This window comes from Melospiza georgiana, chromosome 4, assembly GCF_028018845.1.
Source record: "Melospiza georgiana isolate bMelGeo1 chromosome 4, bMelGeo1.pri, whole genome shotgun sequence".
Lineage (NCBI taxonomy): Eukaryota > Metazoa > Chordata > Aves > Passeriformes > Passerellidae > Melospiza > Melospiza georgiana.
In genome coordinates, this window is record NC_080433.1 from 32,159,683 (window position 1) to 32,178,087 (window position 18,405).

Here is an 18,405-nt window from a genome sequence, read left to right on the forward strand (position 1 = left end):
ATCTGCTAAAGTAGCTCAAAAATCCAACTTTTCCACTGAAAATGAGGGAAGTTTTGCATTTGATTCAAAGTAACACTAATTTTTAGCTGAAAAAATTGTTCCTTTTTCAGAACCAGCTGGATACAAAGGGAATTAGACTACAGAAGTCAAGTTTTATGCACTACAGAGAACTAAATTATTTCTGTGCTCATTTACCTTGCTGACTTCAAAACAGCTCTTCTTTTGTTCTCTAAATATGCATGGAAAAAACCCTCTTGTTCATCTAAACCAAACTTCTAACAGTTTAGAACCACCTGCTTCTGGGTTTGCATACCTGTCTTGATATTTAATAGACTTTAAGATTATTTTCAGCAGGTCAACAGAACAAAATATCAAAACCCAAAGATGCTATTCAATAGACTACCCTACACTGAACAATCTTATTTTTTTTCAGTATGCTCACAGAACGAAGATTAAAATGGGACAATTTTTAATGTTCAATATATACCAAGACAATGCAAAAAACATTGTTGTGCACTGAAACAAACCAAGGCTACCCAGAACATTAAACAAAGGTTTTTCATAAAGCAAACCCATAAGGAAATAGAATTCATTAACAGAAGTAGACATTTGTCCAAGTGCTAACATCCATTAATTCTGGCAATGCACTGTTAGACTCCACATGACCCTAAGAGGCCATAACTCTTCTCCATCAATGCAAAACTGAGCTAAAATTTAGGGTTTCTCTCTGGCTGGTTGCACCTCTGTAGGTGTATTGCACACACACTTCTGCCCAGCCACCTGGACAGAAGCCATAAAAAGGAATTTGTGACAAAACCAAATACAATGAAAAAGAAAGTGAAATTATATTTGAAAGTTTGTTATTTAAACACAGAACTTGCACACAGAGGCCAGCAACACACCCAAGACCCCTGAGGTTTCCCCCAGTTGCATGAGTCCCTCATATGGCTGTTCAAAAACATTTAAGTGTTACTAAATTATAGATTGTGTCCAAAATAAAGTATGCTTCTAGCACTCTTGCCTCTCCATTAAAAAAAAAAAAGGAAAAGAAAACATAACACTCATTGCTTATTCCTTCAGTGGCCAGTCTGTTACAAAGCCAGGTAACAACAAAAACTATTTAGTCCATATCCGGAGTGAAAAGTGAGCAACAGCAAAAGAATTTGCAAGATCTCTAGATGGGATAATTAGATAATGAAACAAATAACAAAAAGGCTTCAGGGGAACAAAAAAGGAGGCTACATAGGGAGATTAGGTTGAAGCAGATAATGGGAAGGAAACAGCAAGCTTTTGGAATCAGCAAATAAATATAAAGAAAACAAATGATTCAGATGCTGAAAGAGTCAAGGCAGCAAAAAAGCCAAGTGACTCTTGGAGAAAAAAAACAGTAAAGAGAGAGTTCCCACTGCTAAGAGCTTGTACAGATCTGCACATCAGCTTCATTGTCAGCAGAATGAAAACACACAAACTGGCACAGGGCTGGTTCCAAAACTATGAAACTGAATGTGGAATTTCACCCCACTGTGTATGTCTGCTTTTTGAATGACTGGATGAGTAATACCAGTTCTTTAAATAAGTTCAGTTGTCCAGTGAGATGTCAAATAGAGCAGTTACCTTTTTGGTCATATTTTTACTTTTTTTTTTTTTTTTTTTTTTTTTTTTTTTTTTTTTTTTTTTTTTTTTTTTTTTTTTTTTTTTTTTTTTTTTTTTTTTTTTTTTTTTTTTTCTGGGTCTACTGCTTTTTTGGAATGTCTTTTCAGCTTGATTTTCACTTTTACTTTTTCCTTCCTCTGCTGTCACCACTGTTATTGCTTTTTTTACTCCTCCTTTTTTTCAGTTTGACAGGTGGTTTTAATTTTTCTCTGGCTAATACAATATGCACCTCACTATTCATATTGTTCTTGCTTCAGTTATTCTTTGTTCTGAAGAAACAGTCCCTCTCTGCTTAAGCTATTCTGCTCCCAGAAGAGTAAAGTTGTAATGTCCCCCTCAGTTCTTTCTCCAAAACATTAAGAATGTTTTCTCATCCTTAGTATCAAAGGAGTTGCTTTTCATGTGCCCACCAATAGGGAATACAGACATTATGTCCTAGGTCAGCAATGGCTTCAGATATTCCTGCTTCTTGAGTGGACTCCCACCAATACCCAAGCAGTAAATGAGCACAGCCTCATGACCTGCAGTCTTGAAGAATTTTTGGTCTATGGAGTGCAAGCTGTGTAAATTCTACCAGGGTAATTTATTTACCCAGCTTAGGCCATGAGTCTCCTATTTCTTCAGTGGATGTTTGGAAACTCTGAGGAGTTGACTGGGATAACTGTTTCCATCTTCCATTTTTCCAGTAGGGCTTCTGGAGATGAACATCAAGATGAGGAAGATTTGAGAAGTTAAGTCTTTCCTCAGCTAAGTCATTTTCCTCATTCTAGCACTCAGATAGGAGATCCAGTTTCAGCCTCTGAAGTCTCAAATAGTTTGCCCAACACACAACTACCTCACTAAGCCAAACAAGAGCAGCCACTACCACCATCTGAAGTCTCTGAATATTACAGCTGAACAAACTGGCCTCATCATCAAGTAGCTGTTTTCCTTATCTAGAAGCCTGTAATAGACTTCCATTATTCAAGACAGATCTTTCAAACTTGTAATGCACATGTTCCTGTTGTCACACTCCATTTCCCCACCAATCTTGTGAATCCATTTATGTAAACTGCTTCTTGCTTAAGATTTTTCCAGCACTGGTTGATCCAGAAGAGAACAGAGTGGCTGCTGATGGAAGAGGTGCAATAAATCTGTATCCCTCATCAAGGTAAACTAAACTTGGCAGGAAATGGCCTCAGTGTTACAGAACACCACTGCATAGTCTAGGACTAAGGTTAGGGGACTTGAGCAAAAGCTCCATACAAGCACTCCTTAGTAGGAGAAACTCTCACCCTCAGAATTAATGAAAGCCTCAGGAGTTACCATAATTTGGAAGAGACAAGAAACACAGCCACACAAAGTTTTGAGAAAAAGCAATACTAATACAAAGGCAGTTTTTCTAATTTTAACAAGTGTTACTTTATTATGTCACCTTCCTGAGAATATAATGCACGATTCAGTTACAAGAATCCTGAAATGTAAATGTCATGGCTGTTCTTTGTTGGGGGGGTGAATTTAAAAACTTATTAGAAACAATGCATGTTAAAGTCAACATCTTTTTTCAGGTCTTCACGTAAGAGCTTTCCTCCCAACAAAGCCAGATGAGATACTCTCCTGCCATATGCATCCTGTCCAATACCAAACAGCTTGTTAGTGCCTAAACCCTACCTCCAACACTCACAGACTGCAAGAGTACAACTAGAAGAATGATTGATTATGTACAAATCCTCTTCTGAATTGAGACAAACACTACATAAGATCTAGGCCTGTCTTTTCTATCTACAACAGGAGATACAAAAAACCCATACTGTGGTTCTCTAAACAACAAAGAATATGTCAGGACTATAAAATAAAGGTCACACAGGATCTTTATAGAGATAAAAAAGTCTTCACAGATATTTTAAAAACACACAAAATTAAGTTAGGGAAATTAACGTGGTCAATTCAGGAAAAAAAACTAAAAAACAAAACAAAACAAAAATAACCAAACAAAACCCAGCAATTTTGGGGGGGGAAATTAAACTAAGAAATTATTGTTTTACTTGTCTCTTTCCCAGTCACTACTTAAGGACATGAAAAAGCATTTGACTTTCAGGAACAAGTATGTCTTCACACTTTTAGCATTACCTATGTGCTGCTTTTCAGACAATGCTGCCCAAGAGATTAAGAGTACACAAACCCAAACTCCTAGGCTACTACAAGCTTGTGGTCAAATCTTACCAAGGTTGCAGTGTCTGTTCCCATCCACAGAACAAAGGCCATTCATATCTACAGATGTACTTATTTTCATGACTACATAATGTGCTAGAGCCTCAGATAAAAACACCCTAAGTATCATCTCATGCTCCCATTAAGAGATAATTCTCATTCAAGCATGGCTTACATGTGAGAAATGCAACCCTGTACGTATCTAATGGGTAAGCACAGTATCACCAGAAGGCCACAGGACTTACAAATGAATCATGCAAACAAAATACCACTGCCATTCTCAAGGAAACACACTTTCAAGACATAAAACAAATACTGGAAAGTTTTTAATACAAGTTTTTCCCAAACTACACAATTTAAAATCTCTCCAAAGTATCAAGAATATGTTTAATCAGAAAATATTTAACAGTAAAAATACATAATTCAATCAAAAGCTAAATGGAGGAACAAGTCCTTAGAACAAGTCTTAGCTTTGATTGGAGTTTTGTAATCTTCATAAGCCATGTAAATTTAACATTGGAGACCAATAAGGGAAGAAAAGAGAGATAATATATCTCTGATCAAGCTCTAAATTGAACAGTACTTAACATCCAAAAAGTACCCATCTGCAACCTGCACATGAAATCACCACAGTTCTCTAATTTGTCTTTTTCTGAGGTCACACAGCCTCCTGGCACTTCCTATATAGCTCAGCAACCATGATTCACCAGCAAAAATTAACCACAGGCTATGTTTGGAGCGGTACCTGATTGGAGTGTTGTCATCTGCATTTCTGGTTCCAGCAGTGTCATGTTGATTCTCTTCTCAACAGAAGAGAAGCCCTTAAAGACCTCTCTTTACATAGACATAGATATGTTAAAGAGAAAAATAATCCAAGAGGACTTCTCAACTTTCATCTCATTCAAAACTTGCAAGACATTCTCATCCTTCTATAAGAAAACTGTGCCTAGTGAGGAAACTCAAGTCTTTCAATATGCAGTCCTCTGCTTATTCACTACAGGCAAGTTGGAACGGCCCAAGATCAAATTACTGCTAGGAGAAAAGGGAGAGCAAGATGTGGGGTTTGCAGAAGCAAGGTCCGCCCCTTGATGCTCTGTAAGTGCAAGGGAGGGGGGAGGAAGGGGTCAGAGACACCAGAACTGGCAGTTTTCCCCTTTTATAAGAGGAGGATGACGTCTTGGGTAGACTTGCAATCCCCTAAGGGGCTCTGCTGATGAGGCAATTTCGTTCCAAGGACAAGGAGACCCAGTGTTAACATAAACATGCAGATATCCTCAGCTTTGAAACAACATGGCCACAGACATATACATCCTGCTGACAGATCAGTCACTTTTCTTCAGTCTCTGCCAGTCCTTTTTCTCAACAACTAAACTACTCCCCTAATCAATTCCCCTTGCTGATCACTAAACCTGAGCTCCTCTAACAGATGGTAGTGTCTGCTTCTTAAAAACCAAAAACCTGCCCTTTGTCATTCAGACTTTTCCCACCATGGATCACTTCCTCCATCTAACCAGACTAGGGGTTAAAAAAATTCACTCTTGTTTCCCACATCCACACGAACAGTTTCAAATTATTTGGGATAGTGGACAAAAATTATACAGTCAAGTATTTATTGAGCAAAAGATAAAAATAGAATTAAGTCTTTCCTCACTAGATGATTCTAGCTCCCAACAGAAAGGAAATTCAGTCTTGGTCTCTAAAGAGTCTCAAGTAATTTGTCCAGCAGATAATTTAATTATCTTAACAAACTAATTCCAACACTTCTGTCCCCAGAGCACCATTCCCTTATTCCCAATCTTTCCACAAGGCTCATCATCATTTCTCTTTAGGTCATCTAAGTAAGTAACAGCATATATTTGTACCAAGCTCTAAAATGTATTCAGCTCTTCACATGTAAGATACAGACAAATTTTCAGATCTTAAATCCCTTTTTAGCAAGTCAGAATTCCTGTCCTGCCACAACAGTATGGGTAAAAATGAGTAGCTAGGTGTGCAAAACTGCTTAAGCCCTATTTTTTGACCAAAACTGCTTAAGCCCTATTTTTTGACCCCTCTAACGTGAAATAACTTCAGGACTTCTCTACCACTGAGAAGAAGAAAAACTTCTTGACAGCTGCTCGACTGCTGAGGGAAGAGCATGGCAGGTTTTAGCAGCACATCTTCTTTCCCACACACAAACACACCTGGAGCTTTAAAGAAGGCAGGAAAAACTCATTTAGCAGCTTTAAACAATGCAGGAAAATCCCTTAAAGTGATGATATTGTAGTATTTATCTGGTTTTCACACTCCGTACATCAGCAGTGTGCTGTAAAAGACAAGGAACAGCTCGTTGGGCTTCTGTGATACTCAAACACCACCTTTGCAGTCCTGCATCTGCAGCCAGAGCAGGCAAAAATCACAGGCCTAAAAGAATGTTCCTTCTTGCTATGCAATCTTTATGAAAAGAAACTGCAGCAGTGCACTGTATCCTGAGAATTCAGAGACACCAGTGACAGAAATAACTCACTTTACCACCTACTCTGAATATTCATATGCATCGTAAATACAGGAAACATCCATTTTTAGCAGAAGGTAAGCTTGTTTTTGTTGTGATATATGGAAATATAAGAGGAAGCAGTATGACCCAAGTGGAAAGGAAATCTTTCCTACAGTTTCCAGGAATATCACTTAACTCTCTGAAGTATGCACGTGTGCACTGTCGGTGACCACAAAGAGGCAGATGAAATTTAAAGCATTAAGCAGGATGTTGCTCATTTGACCAGCAAGGAAGATGAAGACTGCACTACCAGATGTATTCCAACAGATGCCTTCATTACACTTTGTGGCAATGCATTGATGATGGCAGGGGCAGAGCTACAGCTCCAGAAGTGGCTGATAGCATTCCAATAAAAATGAGTTATAGAAAGCCACACGTTACAGAAGCAGCAAAGGTACCAAAGCTAGGATTCAGCTGGCTAAGCACTAACAGCAACTGACTATTGTGAAATAGTGCAATCTTTCCTTCATGGAGCAGCCACTCTCTGTTTAAGTAGAACACATTGAGAATCCTGCTGAATGGCATTCTCCCTTTAAAGAGCCAGACTTCCTTTCCCAATTACTGCCCTCAACCCTCAAAACAGCAAGACCAGCAACAGAAGTCCTTACACAGACAAAACAGCTGGCCAGATCTGGGCCTGACTTGTTTAGCAAGCAGTTTAAATTAATGAAAAAGGAATGTTTTTTAAACAGCTATCAAATTGTATGTCTAACATTTATCCAGCAGCGCTGAACCTTGAAACTTCAAAGGCAAACTGAAGTAAGGGAGAAACTAGAAAGGAAAAAACAGAAGAGAGAGTAATATTATGAGCCAGTGATTGTAGAAGGGTGTTAGTCTTGTTATCTTGATAAGGAACAAAACTTTTTTGAGAGCTAACTTGTTAAAGCCACTCCATTAGCTGCCTTTGGCATTATTCTTTCCAGCCCAACTATTCCCCATCACTATTTAAAAGTTTGTTTGAAATATTTCAAGATTACCCCTTCTCAGTTGTTTGGTAGCTCCCATCAGTAACAGGCCAGTCATTTCTGTCATGCTCTGGATCTCATAGCTCTATCAGAAACTTTCAGACAGCATGCTAAATTTATAGTCTCCTGGGAACACAAAGTCTCGTAATACAAATCTGTCCAAGACAGACTGGTTGTTTTTGTTCTAACAACCATTCCCCTTACTCTCACACAAGAGAAAACAGCAAACCTCACTGGAATGTGTGTGAAGGACAGATCAGAGAAAGCTATATATTTCCTGTCTTGGTCCTTTTGCTACAATACAGACTAATCTTCACATCTAAGTTCTGGATGAGGCAGTAACCACCACTTGGTAATTAAACATGAGTCTCCAGAAGGCAGATATATACTAGGGAAAAAAAACCCAACACACAAAAAACAAACAAAAACCCCAACAGGACTCAAAAACTGAGAATATTTCAGAATACTCTCATCCCTTTAAAGCCCTTTCTCAGGAAACAATACCATCCTTGTTTATCAGTAATCATGCCTAGCTTCTCAACTGAGTTCATGAGTCACATAATTTACTTTTTAAAATGACAGTTTATGACATGATTTTAAGAAAACATTATTTTTGTGTTTAAAGTCAGAATAATAGGAAGACAGTAATACAATTTGCAAACCTCTTATAAAAAGTTATAGTTGAAATATTTGAATCTAACTGTATTTGGTGTAATGACAATTCAAAATGGGAAAGGGATAGCAGAGGTGGGAGAGAGGAATGTATAGTCTTATAAAAGATTATAGGAGCAAATCGCCTACACAATTATTTAAAATAAAATAAGGTGCCCTAATACTCATGTATTTTAATAGCAAATGGGCATAAGAACACAGACACTAAAGTAGGTCTTTAGAACCATTTTAAAAGTTAAACTCTGCAATTTCTGAGTATAATCACCAACAGCTTACACAGCAACTATTTATCCCATGCTTTGTACAGCACTAACAGGAGCACCTTCCCATACCTAAAGCACATGCCTTTTATATGGCTTGAGTCATACTGAAATTCCACACATTCCAACGAGAATCTCTTCCCCTGACACATATGGTACTTTGTAGAAAGCAGGCATCCCAGATCAAGTAAACCCCAAACACTGGCAAGCTGGAGCAAGTTCCCTCCAAACCAGTAACCATAAAATGCAACAGTTCACTGGAAAGAATGTTACCTCATCTTAAACAACCCACAGGGAGAAGAAACCAGGAGTGTCCGAGGATTCTAACACAATGCTTCTCACAACCCCTGGACTAAGATAACTATGAATTCATCTGGGGAAAACAGGTCAAGAGAGAGGGTCAATAAGTTAGTGGAGCAATTATTGTAATTTCAAATGAAAGTTAAGGAGAAGAGGACTTTTTTTTTAGAAAATATCAAACTACCTAAGATACACATATTTATCACTTGGAGTTTTTCTTTCTTTTTTTTTCTTTTTTTTTTTTTTTTTTTGGTAAATGCATTCATGGGGACCTGCTCTAACCCTACCCTAAGGGCTGGGATAAGTTATCTTAGCATCTTAGTACAGGTGACTGACAAAAATCAAGATGTACAGAAGAGCTTCAGATGACTCCAAAATGGCCTTTTTCTGGCTTGTGTGGCAACAAATGAGTCAGTCACAGGTAATCTCTCATAGTTAAAGAAAGTTGATGCCTTGATGAACATGGGTAGAAAAGCAAAAGGAATGCAAGTCTAGGGTAGAAAACTCACTCTGAAGCACATATTAAATAACTATACCTTAAATGTCCCATTAAGCTTGATGCCTGAACAGAACATAATAATTGTGTCAAAATAGTTTACTAACACCTTACCACATAAGGTTTCCTTCCACCAAAGTGACAAAAAATTGTTTCCTAGCTATCTGTTCAAATGCTTCATACTGGAATTCTATATTCTTAATATCTTTTACTGCACTTTAATTGTGTAACTTTAACAGCAACTGTTCAGTCATGTTGTTCATGGTCTTTACACCCATGTGTCCAGGTGTACCTATCCTTCCAGAACATGTAGCTGTGATAAGGGAGAATATGAGGAGAAGTCTGGATCTGAAACAAACCAAAACCAACAAGAAAACCCCCAGAAACTGCATCTGGCTGCTCTTCAGTTCTAAGAGAAGGAAAAAAAAATTAAAGGAATCTGCTGTCCTAGGGCATATGGCAATATGTGTATACAGGACTGCCCTCCCAGTTTTCCCATGGGACACATAATTCCATGATGCTTCACAAGCCAAAGACATTTCTATTTTAACTCAGCTAATAGTTTATGTTCCAGAACTACAGTCTGTCGCAACAAACACAGTACAAACCCATGTAATACTTTTCTACAGATACCTACAGATAAGCCAAGTCTGTTCAGCAAAAGCTACAGAAAGAGTTAATCTGTTAGAAACTCTCAGCATAAGTAGTTGTTCAGCTGTGAGTCAGCAGTGCCTGTCCAGAACTGCAAACAGGAGACCCTTTGACACAGATAGGCAGCTTCCAGCAAGTCTCTTACCTACCATCTCCTCCCCTCCTACCGCCACTCAGCTTGAATCTTCCTCATACCTTGAATTTGGCAACGTGTCACAGAAGCAGTTTCACTGCACAAGATACATTCTACAACCACTTAGGATTGCTCAAATATTTAAGCAATGATTGCCATCTCAACTGGCAGATCATCTCCGAACTTTTTTAACATGTTTAAAACTGAGGACAACAACAACAAAGATCCACCATATTTAAGAAAGGAGATTTAACAAGCTCAACAGCTTTCAACAGCTGTGCAGCCTCTACCCCAAGATAACTGAGAGGTTCCCATTTGAAGGAAGACATTTATTAACTCAAAATGCATGAGCTAAATGTCTTAACAGCTCACTAAATTTCTTAGTAGCCCACTAAACCAAGTGTTCTTTTATTCCATGATAATTTGCAATAAACCATATTTCAACAGCCCTTTTCATTCCCATAATACTTTAATGAATGTACACACAAACAACACATAACAAAATACTGCAGCCTAGGACAAGAGAGCATTGTGTACCTCCTGTGTACCTCCAAAGATAAGGAATATTCAGATAATCTAGCTCAGGGACTTTGGACTTTATGCCTCGCCTGAAAACTGCCCCTCCAGCAGTAAAATTCCCACTATTGTGCTAAGCCCTGATAAAGAATCAGCTCTGAAGAGGCCCACCTAATGAGTCATTTCCGGGAATATCCTAATTTTCTTTGGCAAAGATATGGGCAGAGGTGTTCCTTTTCAAATACTTTAAAAGTACAACTCTACTTTACCTGTTGCAGTCAAGTAGATTTGCAGCCCACAATGATACTGCTTCAAAGCTCAGTCCATAAAAATAATATTACTCAGATAGAGGAAAACAGTCTATCTCTGTTAAATAATCCTGAAATACCAATTTTTAAACTTATCCAAACAAGTGAATCCTGTAAAGATTTTCGTTCCTGTGCCAGAATATCCTTTCCTCTGACCATAACAATACCATTCAAAGTGCTGCCCCAAGTTTCATTTTTCTTATCTGTTTCCAGCACTAGTATCCTTTTCCCAGTGGCATCAAAAATAAACTGCTTCCTCCCACTTCAGGGTCCTTGATCATGCCTTATTAGTTAAGAAGAACCCTGTGTCCACACAAATCACAATGTCACCTTCATGTCACCAGCTGTCAGGTGCTGGAAATAAAGGCTCATACACTTTTCACATGCTCCAGCTCTCTATCAGTTTCACTGTTATCTCAATTAAATACCATTTGAAATATCTCCTTGCTTTCATAAACATAAAATGCCCAAGTCTACCACTAGTTGAGATACGCTGAGATCACAGTCTGCCTTGCTGACTGACATTCCAATTTTCTTCTATTTACCATCACTACCTTTATCTCCATCTGTTGTATTTTATCTTAGAAGACTGCAAACATTAAGGATGAAACATTTTTTTCTTCGGTTAGTGTAATTTCTATCTTCTCCATTTTTTTGTAAATATAATTGTGATCATATAATGATGGTATAACATATATGAATGAGGAAACTCTTTTCAACCTCCTAAAAACCCAACACTTTGGGTTCAAGCGAATCAATCCTTCCAAATTGGAAAACATTGATACATCATTCAGAAAAAGGCATGGTCATTTTCTAGATATAAAGATCCAGCCATCTTAAGTGAGATACCCCTTCAATCCAAATTACTGTCCTTCAGTGCACATATTCTAAATCACTTAAACATAAGCATTTTTAACTCTAGGTCTTGCTTCTTCTTCCAGGAAGTGTGAAAGAATCTTTGAGACATTTGCAGTGAGAAAGTTACTCATCCTTGGCAAGTGCAGACCAAAGTGACAAAGAAAAACTTACAGATAGCTACAGTCTGAAGGTGAGCTGACACTTCCTTTGACTGTCTCAGTTTTGCACAACCCAGTCACCACAAAGTACAGGGAAGCTTTTTGTGGTATTCACCTATAGCCATGATATTTTATGAAAAATCATTTTGCTAGGATTTTTTCTCCTGAGAAGCTGAGAGACCTCGGAGGGAATAAAACCATAATTATCTGCTGCTGTGGAATGCAACAAGTGCAGCTTTGATTGGTCCATGTTGGTTGTTTCTAATTAATGGCCAATCACAGTCAGTGGGTCAGACTCTCTGAGAGTCATGAGCTTTTGTTAGCATTCCATTCCTTCTCTTCCTTTCCTTTCAAGCCTTCTGATGAAATCCTTTCTTCTATTCTTTTAGTATAATTTTAATATAATATAGATCATAAAATAATAAATCTAATTATGTTGTTTGTTTCTAATTAATGGCCAATCACAGTCAGTGAGTCAGACTCTGAGAGTCACGAGCTTTTTGTTAGCATTCCATTCCTTCTCTTTCTTTCCTTTCAAGCCTTCTGATGAAATCCTTTCTTCTATTCTTTTAGAATAGTTTTAATACAATATACATCACAAAATAATAAATCAGCCTTCTGAAATATGGAGTCAAGATTCTTGTCTCTTCCCTCGTCCTGGGACCCCTGCAAACCACCACATTCACCTAAATAATATAAAGCATCTATAACTGGAGATCTGTGGAACTTCCACAGGCACTAACATCAATCCTTCCAACTGATCAGTGTAAATACATTTTCTAAACTCTGGATCATTAGTTTTTCCTACAAAAAAGCCATAGTAAAAAGCAGAGCTGTCATCAGAACATCTACCATGACACCACCACGTGGTGAGGACACACCACAGGAGACATGAGGATGCTGTAGCACTCACCATTCTTCCTTTCACTGAGCGGGGGCAGGTTGGGGTTCCGGCCATGATGGAGGCTGAGGGTCAGCTCGGGCTGCAGGGAGAGCTCCTGCAGCTCATTGGCCACGGCCTCGCTCTGCGGGCTGGGGGCCGCCGACAGGGACACCAGCACCGGCTCGTCGTCATTGTCGCCAGCCCCTCCTCCGTCCAGCCCATTCCCAGCAATGACGGAAGGGGGCAGGCACACCACCCCGGAGAAATCCACTTTGGCTTTCGTGATGGCAACCTGCAGGACAAAACAGCAAAAAAGAGACCATAAATCTCACATGAGAGTCTTAGCCATATGTCCAGTTCATCATGGTGTCCTCCATGGTACAGAGAAACAAGCTGAGTTGGTGTGACCATCGACAGTTGAAATCCAATGAAACTTGCTCAACTCAGCAGTGGAAAAAGTTGAAAAAACCTCCAACAGCATCGCCACAGAAACCACTGATGAAACTACAGATTATTATAATTTTCTTAGAAAGTATGAGAACATTCTCAATTTTTGGTCTTGAGAAGAACAGATTTGATTCACTCCAGTGAAGTCAGCCTATCTGGAACTTTGCTGAACTCTTGACTACTGTCCTTTATATCAACAATAATGTTTTAACAACAGTCTATTTGAAATCCAGTCAGGTAAAGTAATCCTTCATAATAAACCTGGAAGGCCAGTTGAGTACAACAAATGAGGATTTTCAGATAAAAATCAACTGCATGTCAAAAAAAAATTCTCTTGTTCCATTCTGTCCTCCCCATTCACAATCAGTGAAAGTGAATAAAAGAAAAATATTCCACATACACAAAAAGCTTTTCCACCTTAAACCTCAACTGCAGTAACAAAATGTGCAACATATAAAGGGCTTTAAGAAAATAAGTAATTTTAAAATGTTTTATTATATTTCCATAATTCTTTAAATAAGTATTCAAAAACCACTTCTATGCTCAAATTAAAATTCTGTTCTGTTCAGTAATTTAAACAGAAACAAACCAGCTGCAAGTCTCCAGTGAAATGGTTACTGTGTCAACATTTAAACAATAACGGACATTATACAAGGGCAATCATTTTTGGTTTTGATTAATGGGGACGCAAGTCTCGTGCTCCTTAGCATTCTGCTGTTTCAGCTCAGAAGACTTGGCTGCACTGCTGGAATTTAGCAAGTAAAAGGTACTTGCAGATGCTAACCTTCAACTTTAAAAAGATGCAGGTAAAGCAAAGTCAAAACCATCAGGATAATCCTCCAGAAACCAATCAAAAAGCATAAACTGGAAACAAGGATTTTAGCAATATAGATTTTATTAAGTATTCCCAACTTAACACTCATCATTAACCTGGATGAGTGTGACAACATCAACACATCAACCAACAGCTGACAAAGGAGCTCAAATAGTCACTTTCCCCACTTGCATACTTAAGCACCATTTGTTCTGTAATATTCAGAACAAAGTTATAAGTGGTACAAAAATTTGTTTCCAAAATTTTTTCAGTGTTTATTTAAGACAACAATATGAATTCATTGGTAATGAAGACATGTTACTTCATCTATGTTGCCATACATGCATTCCCAGGACCCTATGTCATGATCTGAAGAGAAGCAAAGAAAAGAAGGGTGGAGAAAAAAAATAGAAAACAACAGAAACCACCAACTGAAGCTGGCGCTTGTTAAAACAAAACAAATGAGACCGAGCCAAACCTTACTGCCATATGAAGTCTTTGCTTTTACTTCAGTCAACATCTGGCTAGAAAGTGCCTACTCCTTCCTTGATATTCTTCCTGTCCAAAGCAAACATGAAATCATAAATATTTGAAAGCAAATTGTAACGGTAATCTGAAAAGAGAAAAAGTTGGAATCATGCCCTTATCTTAATAATGGATAGAGAAAACCTGAAAACACAGACCCTTAAACCACGTATTTAAAAGAAGAGAGTTTGGTACAGCACAACAACCTTTGCAAAGGCTGGAAAGAGTTAAACCCCAAGCAAGAACAGCTGGCCTCAGGCCCTGTCCCTGTAGGATGGGAGACCTGTGGAAAGGGGCTAAATGCAGAGTAATTGCCCAGTTAGGAGGCTGGCTGGTAAGGGCGGCTGTCACCAGTCAGAGCAGCCAAAGCCAATGTGCTCTATGGAAGGAGATGTACTGGAGACATTCCACCTTGCCTGGCTCCACATGGTGGCCAGCTCATGTGGAAGCACAAGTGCAGCCAGGCCTGAAATCACCAACAGGTGACAGACATATCTAACACACCCCACAAGGATAGGGAACGGCCGAATTCTCAACCTTCTCTCCTCAATCTACCCTGGAAAAGAAAGATTTTCTTCCTCTTCTCAAAAGGGAACAAAAACCCTTGAATGTCTCAAATATGCAAGATCTGCTGCAATTAGGTAAACACCAAATGTCCTTAGGAACTTTGAACATACTGGATTTTCTTTTCAAGGGGAATTTATAACCTGCACAATGAGCGAGGAAAATCCCATTTCAAAAACTTTAACAACAGTGCTGTAAAATAGAATCTATTTCCCCAATCAATACATTGACATTAGCCAGACTACTGAAACTGTATCATTTATGGAAAAGCAGGGTACCAAGCCACAGTAAAAGCAGTCCAGCAGAGCCAGCTACAGCACAACAAGGAGCAAGAGACCCATGTTCACATACCCTTTTGCTATGTGTCCTTGAGCAACACCACACCAAAGGGTTTTAATTGGTATTGAGATTATAAACAAAAGTTTCTCCATTAAATTGTCCATTGAAACTTCATCACAGCAGCTGGACTATCTAGAACTGCACCTGGACCTGCACATTTCCTAACTCATGCAGAAAAAGACACAGATGGAAGGTATCTTAATCCTAGTTGGCATGTCAGTCAGTGTTTGTCCCACATCAGAGCAACACAGCTTAAGCAAACCTTGGCTTGACACTCGTTCTGCCACTACATCCTGAATTGTGCTGGAAGTGCTGCTTGTAGAGCCAGACTGTGAACTGCATCAGAAAGCTGATTCAGCTGAAATGGAATTTTTCATCTGGATCAATTCCTCTATACACGGCACAGTTGAACCAGCATGGTACAGTGGAACACCACCACAAAACAAAAATAATAATAAAAAAATTTTAAAAATCAATAATTTGGACAACAATTCTGTTAGTCCAAGTAGAGCTGCACCCCAAAGGAAACACAACTGGGATGAACCATTATGAACAATTAAAATGCATTTGGAAAGCCTGTCTTCTCCTTCCTTCACATCACCTCCCACTTCAGGCCAGCACAAGACTCTGCAATGACACACAACCATCCAGGTGTAAATGCCAGTCTTCTGGTTCACACTCCAGCTAAGTTGGTGCAGTTCCCCGTGCAGCATCACCAGCATTTGTGCCAGGGCTTCACAAGGACAGAACCAGCTGATAACATCAGTACATCCAGCCTCTAGATTTCAGCCTCTTCCAAGAGAACTCTTTTTCAGATCAGAGCCAAGTTTTGGTATGGAACACATCCCCACAATTAAAAAAAGAAAAAAGACATCCAGTTCTCAAGACTACAATAAAAGCTATAATTGGATGAGTTTGATTTAAGTTATGTTCAATTAAAAGTCTGACGAGGGCAGAGAGGGATTTGAAAGATGCTTTGAGGATTTATAAACAGTCATGTTACAGTATTTGGAAGTCCTGTGAAAGACAGGGAATCCTTTTCTGCCAACCAACATAAGCCTGTTTCTAGACTTCCCAGACAGTTACACCACTCTATTAACTGTCACTGTAGAATGATCAATCAGATAGTTACACACTATTGATATCTAGAACCTAATTAAAATTTTACAGTGTTTGTTTTCCTGTCATTTCCTACCAGACTAGAAACTTTCCCATAAAGAAATGTGCCATGCCATGATCTTTAAATGAGTCATCCAGAAGCTGATGGACAGTATTAAGAGCTAGTATTTCTTATACTCTATAAGGATTTCAGATTAAGTACCCTCAAGGATTTGTATTTGTTGCCTTACCAGGCAAAAGCTTTCTATCAGGGCATTTTTCTACTTTAAGACCAGCTGCTTCTGGGACAACAGTGGCTGTGATACCACAGATGTTCTACAGCAGCAACATCAGCTTAAGCAACCTTTAAGTCCTCCACTGTCCAGCTGCTCACTTCTGTCCCTACACTGCCCCTTCTTTGACTGGGGAATCTATTTAACTGAAAACTAGACTTTATTTCCTGGGTATTCAATAAAATCAGTTAACCACTCTATTGCCAACTACACACCTAGCTGTGCCACCATAGTACATGTGTCCATATCCAACATAAATGTTGGACAGATTAAATCATTTAATAATGCCTTAAGATGACTGCTACCAGAAGTAGCCATCCCCATTTCTTTTTCACTTCCTTGTGCCTTATTCTCCCTCAGGATAACCAAGATTTTGTGTGTCTGGCTGGCAAGCCAGATCAGCAACAGATGTAGATTAAAACTAGTGGTGTATGTGTATGACGAGGTTGAATTGAACACAGAGCAGTTCCTTGATCTGGTTCAGCCTGTGCTGGCTGAAAGGAGGTGAGCAATGAGCAGGCTGGACTGCTCGTTTTGTTGGCAGTACCAGTTTAGTGTCTAACCAGAGGATGTGGTTGTATGATACAGCTAAGTTGGTCTAAGCTGGCTCTTGCCAAAAGGGAAGGTCTTGGATTCATGCCTTTGTTGCTCCCCTGTGCCAACATTGGTGCTTGTCTGCCCTTATGATGGGATGATTAATGGAGCTAAAATGACAGGAAACTAAACCTAATCCCATCTCCCACTCCCAGTTTACTTTTCACTAGTTTACTGGTGGTCAGAGAGGTCTGTGTCTATCTGTTTCCCTCTCACCTCATGGGCTTTGAGCTATCCTTCAGTGATCCTGGATGAGCTTTAACAGAAATTTCTCAAAGTAATTTTGTCATATGGTAAATGTAAAGCAGAGTATATTTTTATCAAAGACTAAGCTAATCAGGTTTCCTGTATGTTTACTGTGATATGGTGCTGCAATGGCAAGAGGATGCACTTAAACAGCTACCATGTAAAACAAGTCCCAGAGCAGTATAGTCTTTGTAGTTTGCAGGTTTGATAAAGGGAGTAATTTTCAGAAAATTCTTTATGGCTGTGGTTCTTAATCCTATGCCTGGTGCAAAACTGACTCTGTCTTGTTTGTCTATCTGAAACTGAAGTGTTTAAATGCCTTCAGAAGTTAGAAATGGACAAAGATTAGTTACTTACAAGGAATACCACTGTTTGTCTTGAGCAGATCTGTTTCCTCCCAGGCGTCATGGGTCATGCTTGTATTGTGACAGTGGTTTGTGTTTTATAGCAACATAACTTAAAAACTCCTGGCTCCTGAGAGAATGCTATTGCCCCTGCATGACTTTGGAAATATTCACATACTCATGGTATATTAAGATCTTCAGAGTTAGTATTTAAATGAACCAAGGACTATCACCCTTCCTTTACATGAAAACTCAATAACCAGAGTAAAACATAGAGTAATTTTAACTTAAAATTAAAACATACAAGAAATTTTAAAATAAGTGAGTAAAAATCAGAGAAGCACAGGGAAAAGAACACAAAACAATGCAATTCCCAAATGAAGAAAGGACACCTCTCTGAACAGCTTTCCCTTGTTTGCATTATAGGAACAAGTTGCCAGGGCAATAGAAATTTCCTACTGATTTAAGAATTGCTAAGCAACCTCCAGCACCTAACAGCAACAGCATGTGTGTGCAGCTGGGCTATTTTGAGTAGACAGGGCGTTTTTTTATTTTAAACTTA

At 38.8% G+C, this 18,405-nt stretch overlaps 1 protein-coding gene across 1 annotated transcript in view; it reads right to left on the reverse strand.

Annotated features, from left to right (window-relative positions):
- The window catches only part of MRTFA (myocardin related transcription factor A), an 82,278-nt gene extending 64,364 nt beyond the window's left edge, over positions 1 to 17,914 (reverse strand). Inside the window, exons 1-3 of the mRNA XM_058023279.1 lie at positions 17,857 to 17,914; positions 14,380 to 14,453; positions 12,610 to 12,871 (exon numbers count right to left, since the gene is read on the reverse strand). Of these exons, the coding sequence (XP_057879262.1) occupies positions 12,610 to 12,871; positions 14,380 to 14,453; positions 17,857 to 17,914 (394 nt within the window). The remainder of the gene's footprint in view (positions 1 to 12,609; positions 12,872 to 14,379; positions 14,454 to 17,856) is intronic.
- Between the last annotated feature and the right edge of the window lie 491 nt (positions 17,915 to 18,405).